The sequence below is a fragment of the Melanerpes formicivorus genome, unplaced genomic scaffold, assembly GCF_026170545.1.
Source record: "Melanerpes formicivorus ecotype bairdi unplaced genomic scaffold, bMelFor1.0.p_v2 SCAF_90, whole genome shotgun sequence".
Taxonomy (NCBI): Eukaryota; Metazoa; Chordata; class Aves; order Piciformes; family Picidae; genus Melanerpes; species Melanerpes formicivorus.
In genome coordinates, this window is record NW_027142442.1 from 1,372,551 (window position 1) to 1,389,367 (window position 16,817).

At 53.4% G+C, this 16,817-nt stretch overlaps 1 protein-coding gene across 5 annotated transcripts; it reads right to left on the bottom strand.

The window, feature by feature from the left end:
- Positions 1-19: 19 nt before the first annotated feature.
- ABCD4 (ATP binding cassette subfamily D member 4) lies at positions 20-16,671 on the bottom strand. 5 transcript variants are annotated; one of them, XM_068165577.1, is made up of 19 exons: positions 16,587-16,671; positions 16,185-16,309; positions 15,937-16,064; positions 15,620-15,759; positions 12,513-12,629; positions 12,115-12,240; positions 11,249-11,299; positions 8,837-8,931; positions 7,764-7,885; positions 6,449-6,540; positions 6,259-6,348; positions 5,787-5,995; positions 5,444-5,535; positions 5,195-5,231; positions 3,749-3,798; positions 3,453-3,505; positions 2,682-2,758; positions 1,035-1,150; positions 20-869 (listed from the first exon to the last, which is right to left on the bottom strand). In XM_068165577.1, the coding sequence occupies exons 1-19, from the start codon at positions 16,601-16,603 to the stop codon at positions 774-776; spliced, it is 1,833 nt and encodes a 610-aa protein (XP_068021678.1). In that variant the 5' UTR covers positions 16,604-16,671; the 3' UTR covers positions 20-773. The 5 variants fall into 5 exon arrangements, with proteins under 5 accessions (XP_068021678.1, XP_068021677.1, XP_068021676.1 ...); XM_068165576.1 differs by lacking the exon at positions 16,587-16,671 and adding an exon at positions 16,426-16,509 and having other exon boundaries at positions 5,787-5,992; XM_068165575.1 differs by lacking the exon at positions 16,587-16,671 and adding an exon at positions 16,426-16,509.
- Positions 16,672-16,817: the final 146 nt, after the last annotated feature.

Genomic DNA, 16,817 nt, shown 5'->3' on the forward strand with positions numbered 1-16,817 from the left:
AAACGGACAGATGCCCAGCCCTAGAGAGGTACTTTACTCTTACCCCTTCTCTGCTTTTCACCAAGAGTCTAGGCCAAGACCTCTGCCAAGCAGCTCCCCCAAAACAAAGCCCAGAAAGAAAAGCTGCAGCAGTCTGGTTAACAAATACTGACTTCTCTGGAAGCATTGCTGGAAAACAGGCCCCAGGCTGTAGTACAAATATGTTCCATTGACCTGTAACCCTGTGTCACATGGAGAGCAGAGAGATGGCCCTTTGCTGTGCCAGCCTTCTGCTCCCCTTACAGTACATTCCTTGGCCCCTGTTCAAGAGCACAAGTTTCAACAGAGCCATGGGAGCAGAGTCTGTTCTGCAGAGCTGTGTATCAAAGAGACAGAGGTCCCAGCAAGGCACAGAGGGGTAGAACAGGAGGCTGCATCCTAGCCTCACACCACTGCATTGTGGGCAAGTGGGAGTTCCTGTGGCCATTGCTTCTACAAGACCCATGAAGCAGCACCTTCCCTTTGGGCAGCCTAACAGCTCAGCCCTTTCCCCCATGAATAGCAGGGAGGCAAGAGAAGGGGGCTGGGAGAAGAGTGGTATAGATGTGTCTGCTCCTGGCAGAACCCCACACATGAATTCAGATTTGGCTGTGTCCATCAGCCAAATCCAGAAGTGGTCTTGTGCTGGGTGAATCCCTTGTTGACAGCTGCTGGCTTGGCACCTCCAGGCCTGCTCTTCAGAGCTCTCACAGGCAGGTGCAGGTTCTGCAGCTGGCCAGAGCAGGTGGCATCTTTCAGCACCCTTCTGCGGCTGGGAGCCGCTTCACCTTCTCGCAGCGCGTGAGCTCCCATCTTCCCTCCCCGTGGAGTTTCAAAATCCAGCTGTGGAACTGCAAGTCAATAACACACGGACTGAGAGAGGTCTCCACGAGAGCATGCCCTCCCACAGCAAGGCTCTTGAGCCTCAGTCAATCTCTTATGCTCACCAGGGACCCTCTCTACCTCCCCTGTCTTGCAAGCAGCAGGAGGGTGTGGGAGCAGTCTCCTCCTCTCACCTTTTCCAGGCTGGCTCTGTGTCCCACACTGATCAGCGTCATGCCCAGCTGAAGGCACACACGGTACAGCTCATGCTCCACCTCTTCTGTCAGGGCACTGGTGGCTTCATCTAGCACTGAGAGAAAAATTGTAAGCCTCACAAAGCCTCTCCTGAACAGTCATCTCCCCCGAGGCAAAAGAACAGCAACTACCCAGAACAGTCACAGATACACAGTGTTCACCAAGAGCAGCTGCAGGAGACAAGTGAGGAGAAGCCTAAGGACTCCAATGTTCCTCTGGCACAGCTGGTGTCATGCAAGGGGGAAAGCTGCCCTTCCCCACAAGACCACAAATCCACCCAAACAGTGCTGTTCACTTCACTCTTCTCCTTCAACAGCTGCCAGCCACTGCCTTGTCCCCACCATTGTGTAAGCCAAGATGTGAACTCCCCAAGGCAGGTCATGTGCCAGGGTGCTGGGCTGAGCAACAGCCCAGATCCCATCTGGAGCATCCAGGATGGCCTGAGGCACCTTTCTGTCAGTTAAATGTAAATACTGCAGATCTGGAGCAGATGAATTCAATTTGGTTTACATCATCTCTACAGCTTCCAGCTTGCAATCTGCAGGTTCCTTCTGCCCAGGCAGCACTGAGCTGTACAACAGGCTTCAGGGGAGGAGAGGTACTGTAGCTACTTGCCACTGACACCAGCTCTGTTGGCCCACACCAGCCCTCATCACAAGTCCTCCAACAGAGCCATCCCTGCCAACCCAGCAATCACTAGCAGTCTAGGTGTGCAAAGGAATTAGCCCCATGTGCTGATGGGAGCTGCTTCTGAGCTCTCTCAGGATCATTTCTCCTACTGCTCCTTGTCTCTGTTGTGTTACAGCTGCATTTCCCATGTTGCTTCCACAACACTGTGAAGGGTTGTGAGCTTCAGATACAGCAGCTGATGCCATGCTCCCCAGCATGCACAATTCTTCACATGGGAACTCGAGAGCAGAGTCACAGAATGATAGGGGATGGAAGGGACCTTTGGAGAGCCACCTCCACCAGGTTGTGCAGGAACATGTCCAGATGGGTTTTGAAAGTCTCCAGAGAAGGAGGCTCCACAACCTCTCTGGGCAGCCTGTTGCAGTGCTCTGGCCCCCTTACAGTAAAGTTTCTCCTTAAGTTGAAGCAAAACCTCCTGTGTTCTAGTTTGTACCCAGTGCCCCTTGGCCTGTCACTGGCCATCACTGAAAAGAGCCCAGCCCCATCCTCATGACCTCCGCCCTTTAGATATTCATAGGCATTTGTAAGACCCCCTCCCAGTCTGCTCTCTTCCAGGCTGAAAAGCCTCAGGTCTGTCAGCCTCCACTCATAAGAGAGATGCTCCAGCATGCTGAGGAGCTCATTGAAGTGCCTTTGGACCTGCACCAAGAACATTAACCACTAGTTCCCTGAGAATGTCTTGTATTCAGCCTCCTGAGTTACCAACCTCTACAGGCAAGGAAGTTTTCACCTCTGAATCCTCTGTGTGCTGTGCTGTTAAAACAATGGCCAAGACAAAGCACAGTGCTAGCAAAGAAGAGGCTTCATGAGCTGTTTCTGTAGCAGCCTCTCTTTACACCAAAGGCCCTGCCTTCCCCCACCCCCTGCCCTCTTTTCTTTTGCAGTCACTCACTCACCTGCGTATTTTGGCTGGAGGTAGAAGAGCCGTGCAAATGAGAGCCTCTGCATCTCCCCTGGGGACAGGATGTCATACCTGCAGCAGGGTAAAGATTCACAACTCTCCCTCCACAAAAAGAGCTTATGGCTACTGATAGCACAGATCCCAGCAAGCAACTGCCCCTGTGTGTCCCCTCCCTGTGTCTGCCTCCATGCTGGCACTGGCACTGCATCCTTGTGCAAGGTGATTGTTGCCACTGATGCTTTGGGCTTGAAGACTTTGCTCCTGTATACTGCCCACCTCCCACGGTGCAGAAGTGGATACAGATGTTCCTAAGTCATGGAATCACAGAAACAACCAGGCTGGAAAAGACCTCAGAGATCATCAAGTCCAACCTGTCACCCAACACCTCATGACTAACTAAGCCATGGCACCAAGTGCCACGTCCAATCCCCTCTTGAACACCTCCAGGGATGGTGACTCCACCACCTCCCTGGGCAGCACATTCCAATGGTTATCAACTCCTTCTGTGAAGAACTTTCTCATCACCTTCAGCCTAAACTTCCCCTGGTGCAGCTTGAGACTCTGTCTCCTTGTTCTGGTGCTGGTTGCCTGGGAGAAGAGACCAACCCCCACCAGGCTACAACCTCCCTTCAGGTAGTTGTAGAGAGCAATAAGGTCTCCCCTGAGCCTCCTCTTCTCCAGGCTAAGTTCAGCAGCAATGCAACTCTGCTTAGAAGTGTTCCCCATCTAGAAGGATCACCCAGATTCATGCAGATGGTGAGCTTACCAGTTCCAGTCCACTTGCTGGTCCAGTCCTCCAGCCCTTGCCAGCAAATCAGTCTGCAGAGAGCACAGCAGACTTGTAAACACAGTCCCCAACCCTGCCAGCCCCGAGCATAACCACCCCCTGCCTGATACTCTCTCATTTCCCACTTGAGATGAAGGTCATTCACACCCTCCTCCTCCACCTGTCCCAGCTGCAATGTTCCCCCATGTGTCACACTGTGCTGCCACAAACCCTCATCCCTCCTTCCCTCACTGGTGGCACTGGGGAAGGAGGCAGCAGCACTGCTGGGGACTCACCAGGCCAGTCAGTTCCAGGAACCGCACAATTCTCTCATCATCTGCAGACCCTGGGGGACAAAGCAGTCAGGCATTAAGCAGAGGCAATGTGTGCTGAGGCCACAGCTGCATGGAGGAGTCAGTGGGGCAGGAAGGAAGGACTGGAGGATCTTATATGGTCCAGTGTAGCTGACTTAGAATCACAGAATTGTTAGGGCTGGAAGGGATCTCAAGGATCATCCAGTTCCAACCCCCATGCCATGGGCAGGGACACCTCACACTACATCAGGCTGCTCAGAGCCACATCCAGCCTGGCCTTAAAAACCTCCAAGGGATGGAGCTTATACCACCTCCCTGGGCAACCTGTTCCAGTGTCTCACCACCCTCATGGGGAAGAACCTCTTCCTAACATCCAATCTGAATCCACCCATTTCTAGTTTTGTTCCATTGACCACTTACCTCTATCAGTTCCTGAGCTTTGGTGCAGAGAGCTCCCAAAGCCTGACCTTCCTCAAAAACATTAAGCAAGGCTGTGAGCAGCATGGCAGGAGGTAGCTAGGCCCCACAGATACACCTGAGACTTGTCTTGCTTCATGGTCTCAGACACATACAGGCAGAACACAAGGATCCAGGCCTCCACTGCCAAGGCTCTGCCCACCAGCTGTTCTCTCATGGCTGACTGCCCACCATATGCTGCAAGTGGTGGAGTCACGGGAGCAGGGCTCTGGTAATAGCCAGCAAAAAGATCCTACGTAGGATGGGAAAAATCTCAGGGTGAACCAGCCATGCAGCAGGACAGAGGCTTGAAATGGTAGTCAGCAGCCACAGAAGCTGAGTAGAAGGGCTGTGGATCTGCCATGGACCTCTCTGAGGATGCTGAAGAGCCCCAACAGTAGCTGAGGGCTAGCAGTTACTCTCTGCAAAACTGTGACTCCCACAGTCACAGCCTAGACTTGGACATCTTCAAGCTGCAGCAGTCCACGTGTGGTCTGGCTTGGGAACAGGGCAGGGGAGAGAAGAGATCCATGTAGCCTGACCTCAAAAGCATGCAAAGTCCTGGGATAGCATTTGAAAAAGAGCAACAGTGAAAGATGGAGGTGGATGGAAAATGAGCTGAAGGTACATGTGGCTTGCCCAAAGGCAGGTTGTAGCAGACAGAGCAGATGTGTCCCAACAGCAAGGTGCCTCGATGCATATTGTGTCTAGCACAACATGCAAAGCATGGCCAGCTTGTCCTCACTGCACAAAGACAATATGATCTTACAAAGAGAGTAAGCTCCCTCCCAAAAGGGAGACATCACAGAGCTGACCTTAACCTACACTAAGGTAAATCTTCCAGGGAAAAGCAGAGAGCAACAGAAGTGAAACGGAGGAGCACTCCTGATGGGGCATGGTAGGGGAGAAGCTGCACTGGGTGCAGGACAGCTGACACCACAGAACTAATTGCTGCAATGAATTGCCATGTACCTGAAGCTGGATAGATCTCCTTCAGGGGATAGATCACCTGTTTAAGAGAGCAGAAGCAGCCATGTCAGAGGGAGCCAGACACAGTCCATCAGAGATGCAGTGACGCTGGCATAAATGCAGGCGCAAGGGCAAGAGCAGCCATGGGCATTCTGGTCCTTGCAGGCCTTTCTGCAGCACACAGGTTTCACAGGGCATGACTCCAGCTGGGAGCAGAGCTGGGGCCAGGGTAGAGACAGCTCCTGGGCTCACCTGCTCACGCAGGCTTCCATCAGTGAAGAAGGGGCGCTGCGGCAGGAACATCACACCCCGGGGGCCAAAGCAGGTCAGCATCTTGATGCTCCCTGCAGAAACACACTCATGCCAGGCCTGCAGCACCTGCCAGCAACTCCCCACCTCCCCCTGCACAGCCCTGCCCCACGAAGTAGCCAACAAATCCCAGAGAAGGGGAATTTGTGACATGGGGCAAAGCAATGAGTCAGAGCAGAGCAGGGTGGCTAGGCTGCACTGGGCTCACAACCCCACACTGCCAGCTCCCAAACTCAGGGCAACCCTGCCTCAGAAAGAGAAAGCTGTGTGGAGCAGCAGTCCTTACCCCGTGTGCTCTCCCACAGTCCCCCAAGGACCCTCAGCAGAGATGTCTTCCCTGTGCCAGTGTTTCCCACAATCATCACACTGTTTCCTTGTGAGATCCTGAGGCTCAGGTCCTTGATGAGCAGCTTGCCGGAGGATGGCACCGAGAGCGTCACTCGCTCCAGAAGGAAAGCCGTGTCCTTTGACACTGGGTCCTCCCCAGAATGGCTGCTGGGCCACCAAGACAAAGGAAAGGAGATCTGGGGGTAAGCAACTGTGCTAAGATCAGGCACCTCATGCCTCTTGTGCTCTGTGACAGCAGCCCTGCCTCATGTGTCCCAGGGATGACAAATCAGAGTGAGCGGTGCCCCCTCCAACCAACTGCATGCAGTATGCCGCAGCCTGGCCAACACCAAGGGCCACCTCCATCCCATGATAGCCCCACACTCTGGCATGGAAGCTGCAGGCCAGCCAGCTGCTGAGAGGAGACTCACCCATCCAAATCCCAGCTGGCTTTAGCTTCTGAGTAGTTATCAATTTTTTTCCTGCCAAGGCTCAGCAAGGTCTCCTGCAGTTCACCAATCCTAGACAAACAAGAGGTTGCAGGAACAGAAGGGGCCTGGCAGCCTCCTCACAACTTCCCTGTGCTTGTCCTGCACCTCCCTTTCCTGCTGAGCAGCTCACCTGTGCGTGTAGCCAGCGACATCAGTCACAGTGCTGGAGAGATCGATGAGCTGGCTGAAGCAGCCAATGAGGTAGATGGAAACAAAGGCATTCTGGGGAGAAATCACACACCAGAGCAAGGCTCAGCACCCAGCTGGGGCACTGTCCCTTCCTCTGTGACTGCAAGGAAGGCAGTCAAGGAGTCCAGACATTGGCCACATCAGCAGTGCCAGCAAGCTGAAGGAGGAGGGGAGAAGTGACCGAGGGAAGTGCCAGTGAAGAAGATGATGATCAGAGGGCTGGAGCACCTCTCCTGTGAGGACAGACTGAGGGAGCTGGGGCTGTTCAGTCTGGAGAAGAGAAGGGTCCAAGGAGCCCTAATTGTGGCCTTCCAGGATCTGAAGGGGGCCTACAAGAAAGCTGAGGAGGGACTTTGAAAATAGAAATGGGTAGATTCAGATTGGATGTTAGGAAGGAATTCTTCCCCAGGAGGGTGGTGAGACACTGGCACAGGGTGCCCAGGGAGGTGGGAGAAAGCTCATCCCTGGAGGTTTTTACGGCCAGGCTGGATGTAGCTCTGAGCAACCTGACCTAGTGTGAGGTGTCCCTGCCCATGGCAAGGGGTTGGAACTGGCTGGTCCTTGAGGTCCCCTCCAACCCTAACAATTCTATGATTTCGATGGTGCAGGGCTTGCCAGGTGAACAGGATGGCACAGCAGCTTTTGCCAGGTGAACACATCTCCTGCCATCCAGGGATGGTGTCTGCAGAGTGCCTGCTGGCCAGCATGGAGCTCAGCATGCTTGCCTCATCCAAGCCAAGCAGATCCAGGCCACCAGCACCATCCATGGCTCAGAGCAGGGTGTCTCAGCCTGCAGGGTCCACTTGGCTACTTTTAGCTTTGCACTCTCAATCACCAGCCAGTTTTGACTATATGGGAATGAGTCAGGTGAATGCAAGCCAGCTCAGCCTTGCCAGTGGCCAGGCTCACTGCAGGCAGCAGCCCAGGTTACAGCCTGCATCTCTGCATGGATTCATCCCCACCCACACCACTGAAAGCCAGAGGCTTTACCACCTTCTGGTGTTTTTTAGACCCAGAGGTCTGAGCTTGGAAACAGTTATATAGGTGTGTCCTTGACAGCTCTCACTCCCAGGTTAATCATATACCAGCTGCCCTCAAGTTCCCAGTTCCAGGCCATCATGGGCAGGGGCATTTTAATCTACAGGTCAGTTGCTGCAGGTTACCCTGTCCCAATGCCACCAGCCCCACACACAACCTCTATCTTCTGTGCTCACTCACCCTCTGCAATGAGGTCAGGGAGATCACCCTAGGCTCACCTTGCTGACAAGAGCACTGAGCTCTGTTGGACTCAGGTCACCGTAGACCCCAGAAAAGATTGGAATGGCAATGACCACATAGCTCAGGATGCTGCCCAGGTAGTCAAAGGTGTTGATCCCAACTGGGCACAAGCACATTGAGAGAAGACAGTGAGTTAGGGTGAGAACCTCTGTGCCAGACAGACTCAAGTGCAGCCCATGAGCCTAGTCAGAAGACCCATGGTCTTGCCTCAGTCCTTCACAATGCACCAGAGCAGCCAAACTGATTTCACAGACCACAAGCACTAGGGGTGAAATCCATTTGCCAAGCAAAGAGCACTTTGGGGCAGGCCCCTGAGCAGAGAAACATCATCCAGACACACAAGCTCTGGAACCACCCTGGAGCAAAAGCCACTTTGCCTGCTTGCTTCTACTCTTCAGGGGCCTGCCTGACTCTCACAAAGCAGGAGGGAGGACAGGAAGGAAGCTCTGAGGGGAGATGGTTGGCCATGAAGTGTGCTCAGGAGCACAGGACAGGCAGAAAGACTTGAGTCTCCAAACTCCCAGAGATGCCCGTGGACAGGGCTTCTACATTCCTTATGTTGCTCAGAAGCTCACTGTGCTGGTGAGATGAGGAGGCAGCAGCCATGCTAGCAGTCATTTAACACCCAAGCCTGCATTCAGTGACAGTGGGAGATTTTCAGGGGACAACTGTGCTCAAGAGACATGCTCTACAGGAAAGAATAGCTCCCAACAACACACAGAGACATTTCTCCTCCTCAATCCCTTCCCCTCTTCCTGGCCATTGAACACCTGCCCTCCCAGGAAGCACAGATTCTGCAGCTTCCCCTGTGAAGGGCTTGTATTCTCTGATGCAGCTGGATCCCCCCCAGCTTTGCTCCCTAGGAGGCTTTTTCAGAGCAGGATTCCCATGCAGGCCTGCAGGAGGCACTCTGCTCACCCTCAGGCCTTTCATGCACCACCACGAGGCAGGAGAGCAAAACCCAGCAGCGGTTCTCTAGCAGTAGGGCTCTCAAGCCTGTGGGCCATCAGGATAGAGCTGCCCCACTCCACCCCTCACCCCCTCCACTCACTGTATAGCCACAGCTCCTTGCCTATCAGCTCCCTCTGGGTCTGCAGCAAGCTCTGCAGCCTCCGGTTTGTGCGCACGTGCTCCACGCGCCCAGCCCTGCAAAACAAGATTCTAACATGGCACAGACGTCCTGGGAGCACCACAGGGAGGGCAAAGCACTTTAGGAACTGAGGCTTGGAAAGGGTCTGGCACCTTAGCCTCCAAGCAAGAGGCTGAGCAAGAAGTCAACACCTTCCTGAAGAGCTTCACCAAGAAACTCAGGCTGAAGCAAGCAGCCCTGTGAATCTCTCGGAGAGCACATGGCTGCTGCTGCTGCACACAGGAGGAGGTGAGGCAAGGCCAGACACTGGCAGTGAGGCCCCAGCCTGGAGCAAAGCACACCCAAGGCCACACACACTTTCCAAGCAGAGCCTGGCTAGAAGAGAGGAGGAGCACCACCACACAGGTGGAGCCAGAAAAGACAGGGCAGAGGTTCGGAAGGTGACAGCAAGCCAGCAGCACCTGCACAGCCAGCAGACCTAGTCTGCCTCTCCCTGTTCCCCACACCTGGAGGAGTGGGAGGCAGACAAGCTCCAAGCAGTGAAGCCCCCAGTGCAAGCAACTCCAGCCCCACAGCGTTGCCTTTCTCAGGGGTACCTCCTGCAGGCATCAGGAGGTTGCCCACCACCCAAGCTAGCAGCGATGCTCCCACAGCCAGGCTGAACCAGCGGCAAGGAGGCCCTTTACAGCTCTAAACCACCCTCAGCAAGCCTGGCAGCTCCCTCTGCTTCTCTGCAAGGGCTGGCCTGCCCTCAGGTGGTGAAACGCAGGGAGAGCTCCACACCTCACTCCAGGATCCCACCTGCAGCAGCAGCTATTGCCCTCCTACCCAGCACACACTTGTGCCCAGCACACACCCATGCTCAGCAAAGGAGTCACCAGGAGGCGAGCACAGAGGGCCAAGATGTGCACATGCACCACAAAAGGCAAACCAAAGATTTTCAAAGAGCCTCAGCTCTAAAGATTCTTAGGTCTTCAGAAAATGACATTTTATTTCCTCTAATACATTTGCTTCCTCAAAACCACATCTGGCCAGAGTTCAGTTTGGCATTACTGCCCTACAACTCATCTCAGGTAACCACTGGGCTGTAAACCTTGCTGCTGGGTATTCCAAAAGGACAAAGTCTTGGACAGCAGGAGTTAAAGGCAAGGAAGGCACCAGGAACCAGAGCAATGATTTCTCTTGCTGGTGAGGAGAGACTGCTGCATTGGTTTTAGCTTTTCTCCCCATTCAATTCACTTTGAAAGCAAGTTTGCTGAAGGCTTAGAAACCAAAGAAAGAGAAGGGTTACCAGTGCTCAGGTTTTGTTTCTTCCCTTATCAAAACAGTGCTTAGGCAGGTGCAAGATCTAAAACCTTCTACAAGCTAGAGAAGTCCAGCAACCAAACCCAGACATTTCTGTGGAACATCTTCAAAGCTCCAAGCAGCAGCTCAACACACTTCATGGCATCATGAAGTGAGGAGGCACTGCCAGGCTCCCAGCTGTGTGCTCAGCTCTGGGGCAAGTGACACTGAGCAAATTCAGAGTGGCAGTATTGTGTTGGGATGGTCAGGGCACAGCCTGACAGCAAGCAGACAGCAAGCAGACATAAGGGTGCCAGGCAATAGCTGGCACCCACAGAAGACATGCAGGTTAGCAGCAGCAGAACAAGGCCTGAAGCAACCTACAAGTTCCCAGAGGACTTGAGAGCTGCCTTCCAATACCTGAAAGGATGCTACAGGAAGGCTGGAGAGGGACTGTTTGTAAGGGTGTCCAGTGATAGCACAAGGGGCAATGGTTTTAAGCTGAGGGAGAGTAGGTTTAGGCTGGACCACAGGAAGAAGTTCTTCAGTATGAGGGTGGTAAGACTCTGGAACAGGCTGCCCAGGGAGGCTGTGGCTGCCTTCTCCCTAGGGGTGTTTAAGGGCAGGTTGGATAAGGCCTTGAGTCTAGTTGAGGTGTCCCTGCCCATGGCAGGGAGGTTGGAGTAGATGATCTCTAAGGTCCCTTCCAACCTAAGCTGTTCTAAGATTCTATGATCTGGTACAAGATGCAATGAGACCTCAAGCAATCTCCCAGGTAAGGACCTGTCAAAACATCAGCAATGGTCTCTAAGTCAGTACCAAATTTGTATCAGGCCTCTGGGAATGTCAGATGGGAGGCAAAGGAAAAGCAGCTGTCTCCAGCTGCTGTGGAGTATTTCTGCAGATGATGTGCAGGATGCAAAAGACAACCGAGTGCCAGGGTCGTATGATGCTGCAGCAGGATGGAGGGGACAGAAACCTTCAGCTGCAGCAACAGGCCTTGGACTCCTCTGGGAAACATGAACCCAACAAGGCTGCCCTGAGCTGGGAGGACCTTCATAAGGATGTAAATAAATGACCACCACTAACCTGTAGAATGCAGCTGGCTCCGCATTGACACGAATCTGCATGTGCTTGAACCTGGACAACAGCAAACACCAGCGTGAGGACTGGGCACAAATGCCAGTCAACTATGCAGCAAATATCCTCACTAGAACAAGCTTCTCTTGCATCTGTGAGAGGCAGCTCCTGACAGAAACTGGCTCAAAACAGCATTAGAGACCAAAGCTTAGTACAAGGTGACATCATTCTGGGCCAGCTTGGCAGCTCGTTTGGTACCCTGCACTCTGCACATCTCAGCCCTTAGGCTTCCTGTTTGCTAGCCCAGTATTTCTATCTCCACCACAATCAACTGCCCTGCCCAGCTTCTGCTGCTATCCCTGGATGTCCTGAGCCACAGGGAAGCTGCAAAGCCCCTGCCACACAGTTAAGCATTCCTGCAGAGGAAGGGGAGGAAGTGAGCTACAGAGCATATGGAATGACTGTGCTGTTTTGGGAACTCCATGAAGGTGGTAGTGAAACAGAAACCTGATTTCTGTCAGGTTGATGCAGTTCACTGAGCTTGCATCTGCACTCAAGGATGCTTCAAATGCAGTTTTCTTCAACACATCCAATGCTCTAGCAGAGGCACCAACAAGAGCAATGACCAGGAAAGTGGTCCAGACACTGAACTGGGAGACTGAACTAAGGGAACTGCCTGCCATGACACAGGGCAGTGAAAGGGATTGCAGAGGGCTCGATACATGGACTTTGAGAGAGCACTGCACAGGGAGATTTCACAGAATGCACTTAAAGTCCTGGAAGTAGCTGCATATAGAACACTGAAGGGGGAAAAAAATGCAGCTTTCACAGGAGCTGCCAAGAGGTAGTGAAAAGGCTGCTCTGCAGTGACTCACCTGAAATCTCCCTCCAGTTTTTCCTGCTGCACAAGTTTAGACACAATTGGGCTCATCAACACCTTGTTGACGATCGTTCCAATGACAAAATACCCAAAGATGCTCACTGGGCCTAGCCAGCCTGTGCTAGAGGAGGAGAAAGAGAGGTCATCTAATAATCCCAGCAAAAAGGCAGCCCAGCAGCCTCAGGCTCAAGCAGTCAGAACCCCCCACCATCATCTGTCTTGGCTTTCACAGAGGTTTGTGGGCAGCACTGCACAAGCCAAGGCAGAGTTCCAACTGGACTGCAGAGACCACTCCCCCACAAGTACAAGCATCCAGGTGTACTTTCCTGGTTACAGGCTCCAAAACACAGCATGGGAAAGAGGAGTGAAAGCAGGGCCAGGATGGGTCCTTACCTGTGGAAGCACTGGTATGTGTAGTAGGCCAGTGTGAAGGGGGAGATGATGAGTTTGCTGGCCATGGAGCTGAGCTGCCTGCAGAACCTCTCCACATCCTGGCTGATGCGCTGGTCCCTGCTCAACACAAAGAGTCACTGACTCTGCTAAAGCTCAGGAGCAAGAACCCTAACATAGGGCACAAGCCAGGCTGCTTCAAATCACCTAAGCTCACAATAGGGTGCAGGTGAACAACCCTGCACCTGTAACTCCAAAGCCCAGAAGGACATACCAAAGGTCCTTCCTGGCTCCCAGGATCCTGCTGTTACTTTTACCCTGTTCCTTGTATTAACTCCTTGTTCCACTTTCAACAACATTGTCCAACTCTGTGCTAAAGGTTTCTGCATCCTTGTCCTTTACTCCTCTTGTAGACCCACCCTGTGCTACTAAAAACTACTGACTCTTCCCCCAAACCCTCAGTACTGGTGCTGCATCTCAGGAACCAGAGCTGCCAGGACTGGCTAGGGCACAGGCCAGGCCTTCAGGAGTTGTTGGATATTTGCAAACACTTCTATCAAAGCCACCCTTCCACAGTAGCTGGTCCCTCTGTGCTGCATGGAGTGCCCTCTGATCCTTTTGCTGCAAAGAGAAAAGTGCTTCCACTCACCCCTACCCCACAAGAGCAGCACACCAAGCCTTCTCACCCCATCAGCAGCAGGCACATGGGTGACACAGCCTCAGTCACAGAATCAAGGAATGGTAGGGGTTGGAAAGGGTCTCCAGAGATCTTATGGTCCAACCCCCCTCATGTCCTATATGTCCCACTGCTGAGCAGGAGTTGCACTTGGGGTAGCTAGGAGGGATTTCAGCATATTCACTCTCAGCATCCTGTCTGTCCAGAGCATGTGGATGAGAGCTTCAGTCTGGTGTGCTAAGCACAGGTGGAAAGGCCACAACTCAGAAGGGCTGACTCCTGCTTAGACATCAGTGCAGGTACAACCACAAGGACATTCATATTTCAACTACTACCCTGACTGACCCTTACAGTCATCATTTTTCCTCTTCCACAGAGTGCAATTGTTCCCATAAAGTCATAAGCCGTGCTCTAGACTCCTGACAGGATATTGCCTTTTATGAGCTATTAACCAACACGTAATGATAACATCTAAACACCAACCCAAGCGCCCTGCTAGGAGCTGCAAGTGCTTGCATGCCACTCAGAACCCACTCTTCATTCCTTCTAGATGGGTAACAGCATGCATCTGGCACTGAGATTGGTTTGCACTGAGTACTGGGAGGTCACTTTGTCCCCCTAGTTCATTCTCTAAACACCCAGTGCGGGGGGGGGGCAAAAAAATCTCATTGAGGAATTTCAAGATAATAAACAATCATCAAATTGGATGTTTGAGCAGAAGCATGGTGGTAATGAGAAATCCTCCACAGCAGCCCCACACATTCAGCCTGCTAAGGGCAGGAGTGCTGGGTCCCTCACTGCGGGGCAGGCTGACCCAGCTACCTCGTGCATTTCACTGCACAACGTGAACACATTCCCTGGTTAAAAATAAACCTCAGCAGGACAGTCATGTAGTGAGTGGCCTCTGTTCTCCAGCCCCACCTCCCCCAGCCAAAGGATGAGACAGGCATACAGGAGTTTGTGGCCATGGCCGATGTGCTACACTGCCTGGGAAGTGCAGGACGTCTTGGCGACAGGACTGGCTTTTGAACTTCTTGCAGCTCCAAACCACTGCAAAATGCATCAGAAATTAACATCTAATACAGGTGGGAATAACCTCAACGGTGGCTGGAAAGTGTGCAAGCATCATGGAGCTGTGATTTCAGGTTTGCCAGCAGGGCTGTTTGACCCAAGCTAAGGGCTGCTTGCTGCTACCCCTGCAGACAGCTCTTTGTTCTTACTCAGGCTGCCTCCTAGCACTGGGCCAGCAGAAGCAGGCAGGGAAAGAGTCTGGCCAATTTCCAAGACAAGCTACAGAACATCCGAGACATCCAGCACAGTTTCACTGTGCAGCCAAACAGACTATCAAGATGTGCAACAAAGTGACAGTGACAGGCAGCCGGGGCTCTGGGCAGCAGAAGCACGGAAGCTGCTCCAGTTCCTTGAGGTCATCACTATCAGCAACAGTTAGGAGTCCCTTCAAGGCAGCCATTTCTCACAGGGACCAGAGACATGGTGCTATCAACATGGGAGATGGCAACAGTGTGGTGAGCAGACCAGAGGTGTCCCCTCCAGGGGAGGAGAGCTTGTGTTCTCCAAACAGCTGTATAAAGCCACACAATTTAGAAGAAGTAATTCCCCAGTTCCTAGTTTTCCAGCAACTATTTAATACTAACTACTTTAAATACTGGAGGAGAAACAAAAGCCCCTACCTCTCACATGAAGTCTACTGTAGGATCTTTATCTCTTCAAAATATGCAACTATGACAGCAGTGTCCTGTGTGGCTGGAAGTCCAGGACAGCATGCAGTTGTGAGGAAAGGATGTATAAGACCTTGGCTGCACAGCCCAGGTAGATCAGTAGCTCTGCAACAAGCAGGACAGTGCACAAAGCAAACTGGAAGGGGATCTTGGGGCGGGCTTGCATAAGCCATATTTCAAGTCACTCCTGACATTTCCTTCCTTTCAATGAGAAAGGGGAAATGCAGTCCTCATACAGTGCAAAACAAAGCCTTTCCTGGACATGGCTCCCAGGGGTTATCAAAACTGTTAACCTATGGCTCCCACAGGTTAACAAAACTGTGTTCAGATAGAGTCTCTGGTGAAGGTCAGACAGTACAACAAAGATCATCCTAATGTGCTGGCTGTGTGAAAGCAGGAAGAAGTGCTGACTCCAGCCCTTTACAACATCAACTGAGTGTCAAGGGTTGGATTTGCAGATAGCACCTTTTACAGCAGCACTGTTCTGCTGGGCCTCCATCCTATAATCATCATGACCAGCAGTCACGGGAATTCCTAGTAACAGGTACCACCTCCCACCCAGGACAGGAGAGAGTATTTGTGCTTAGATGGCAAAAGCTTCTAGGATGCAAGTCTCAACCCAAAGAGAAGTCAAGAAAAAGTGTGGAGGCCAGGAGCAGCCAAGCAAGAGGCTGGGAGAAGCCACAGGAACCTACGGGTTGTCGATGTCCTCGCGTAGCACGTGCAGGTTGTAGTAGACCTGGCCTTGGAAGTAGCAGCTGTGGAGGTATTCAGTGAGGGATTTCCTCCAGGTCACATACATCATGTTGCAGATAAACTTGTCGAAGCTTTTTAGCTGAAAGGAGGACAAGGAAGATGAAATAAAAGCAGTTTGTACCAGTGATCTATCCCCCACACAGTGATCTAACTGGGCAAGGGCAGACCTAGATCCTTCATCACCAGAATCATGCTGGGAGGCACAGACAGCATCTCCTTCCCCTCCCAGCCCACGGGAGCCTCTGGCCTGTCTTACCGTGGAGTTTACTACGATCAGAGTCAGGGCAACAGCAGTCAGTGTTTTGAACCCGGAGAAGTCCTTGCTGCCTAGGACCTCATAGTACTGGCTGGGAATGACACCGACCTGGTAAATAATCAGTTGCTCTGGAAGAAAGAAGCAAGCATGTGAAGTAAGCAAAGCACAGCAGTGACACGGCAAAGGGCAGGGGTGCGAGCGCAGGGGATGGGGAGCAGAGGTAGGGTGCAGACATCCCCCAGGCTCACCCAGCAAGGCGACGCAGAGCAGCGTCAGGAACATCAGGGAGCTCGGGGAGGGCCAGCCGGGGAAGATGACGGCCTGCAGCCGCAGGAACCGCCGCAGGAACAGTCTGTCCAGCCGGGGGCCAGCTCTGCCACGGAGGAATACAGAGGGAGCAGCGGTAAGCTATCGGAGAAGCTCACCTCCCCTCTGCCCCGTCGGAATAGGCACTCCCGAGCCCGCCCCTCACGCAAACCCTCTCCTCACCGGCCCCTGGCCCCGGTGCCCCCCACCCTGGCGCTGCCTCCCGCCATCAGCGCTCAGCGGGACACGGCACGACCCCGCGGGACGGGACAAGACACGGCACGGCACAACCCGCCCGGGAGAGACCCCGCCCCCGAGGGCGCTACAGGATGAATATTCATCACCTCTCCTCGCCCTGCATGAGCGCCGGGCAGGGCGGCCGCCACCGCCGCCCCCGCGCCGCCGAGCGCTTCCGCGTACAGCGTCACCGCCGCGATTCCGCCGCAGCTCCGCCTCTCCGCGGGCCACAGGGAGAGAGCGCCCCCTGGCGAAGCGCCGCGCTGCCTGCAGGACGCAGCGCCCCCTGGCGGCGGCGAGTGGGGGGGAGGAGCGGCCGGCCCCGCCCGGTCCCGTCG

Bases quoted from the DNA above. Each gene is read 5' to 3' on its own strand.
- ABCD4 (XM_068165575.1), bottom strand. From the start codon at position 16,472: ATGGCGGGAGGCAGCGCCAGGGTGGGGGGCACCGGGGCCAGGGGCCG. The intron at 8,932-11,248 runs GTTAGTGGTGGT...CTTGTTTTGCAG, and splicing joins GAGCCAGCTGCATTCTACAG to GGCTGGGCGCGTGGAGCACG. The intron at 3,506-3,748 runs GTGAGTCCCCAG...TGCTCTCTGCAG, and splicing joins TCCTGGAACTGACTGGCCTG to ACTGATTTGCTGGCAAGGGC.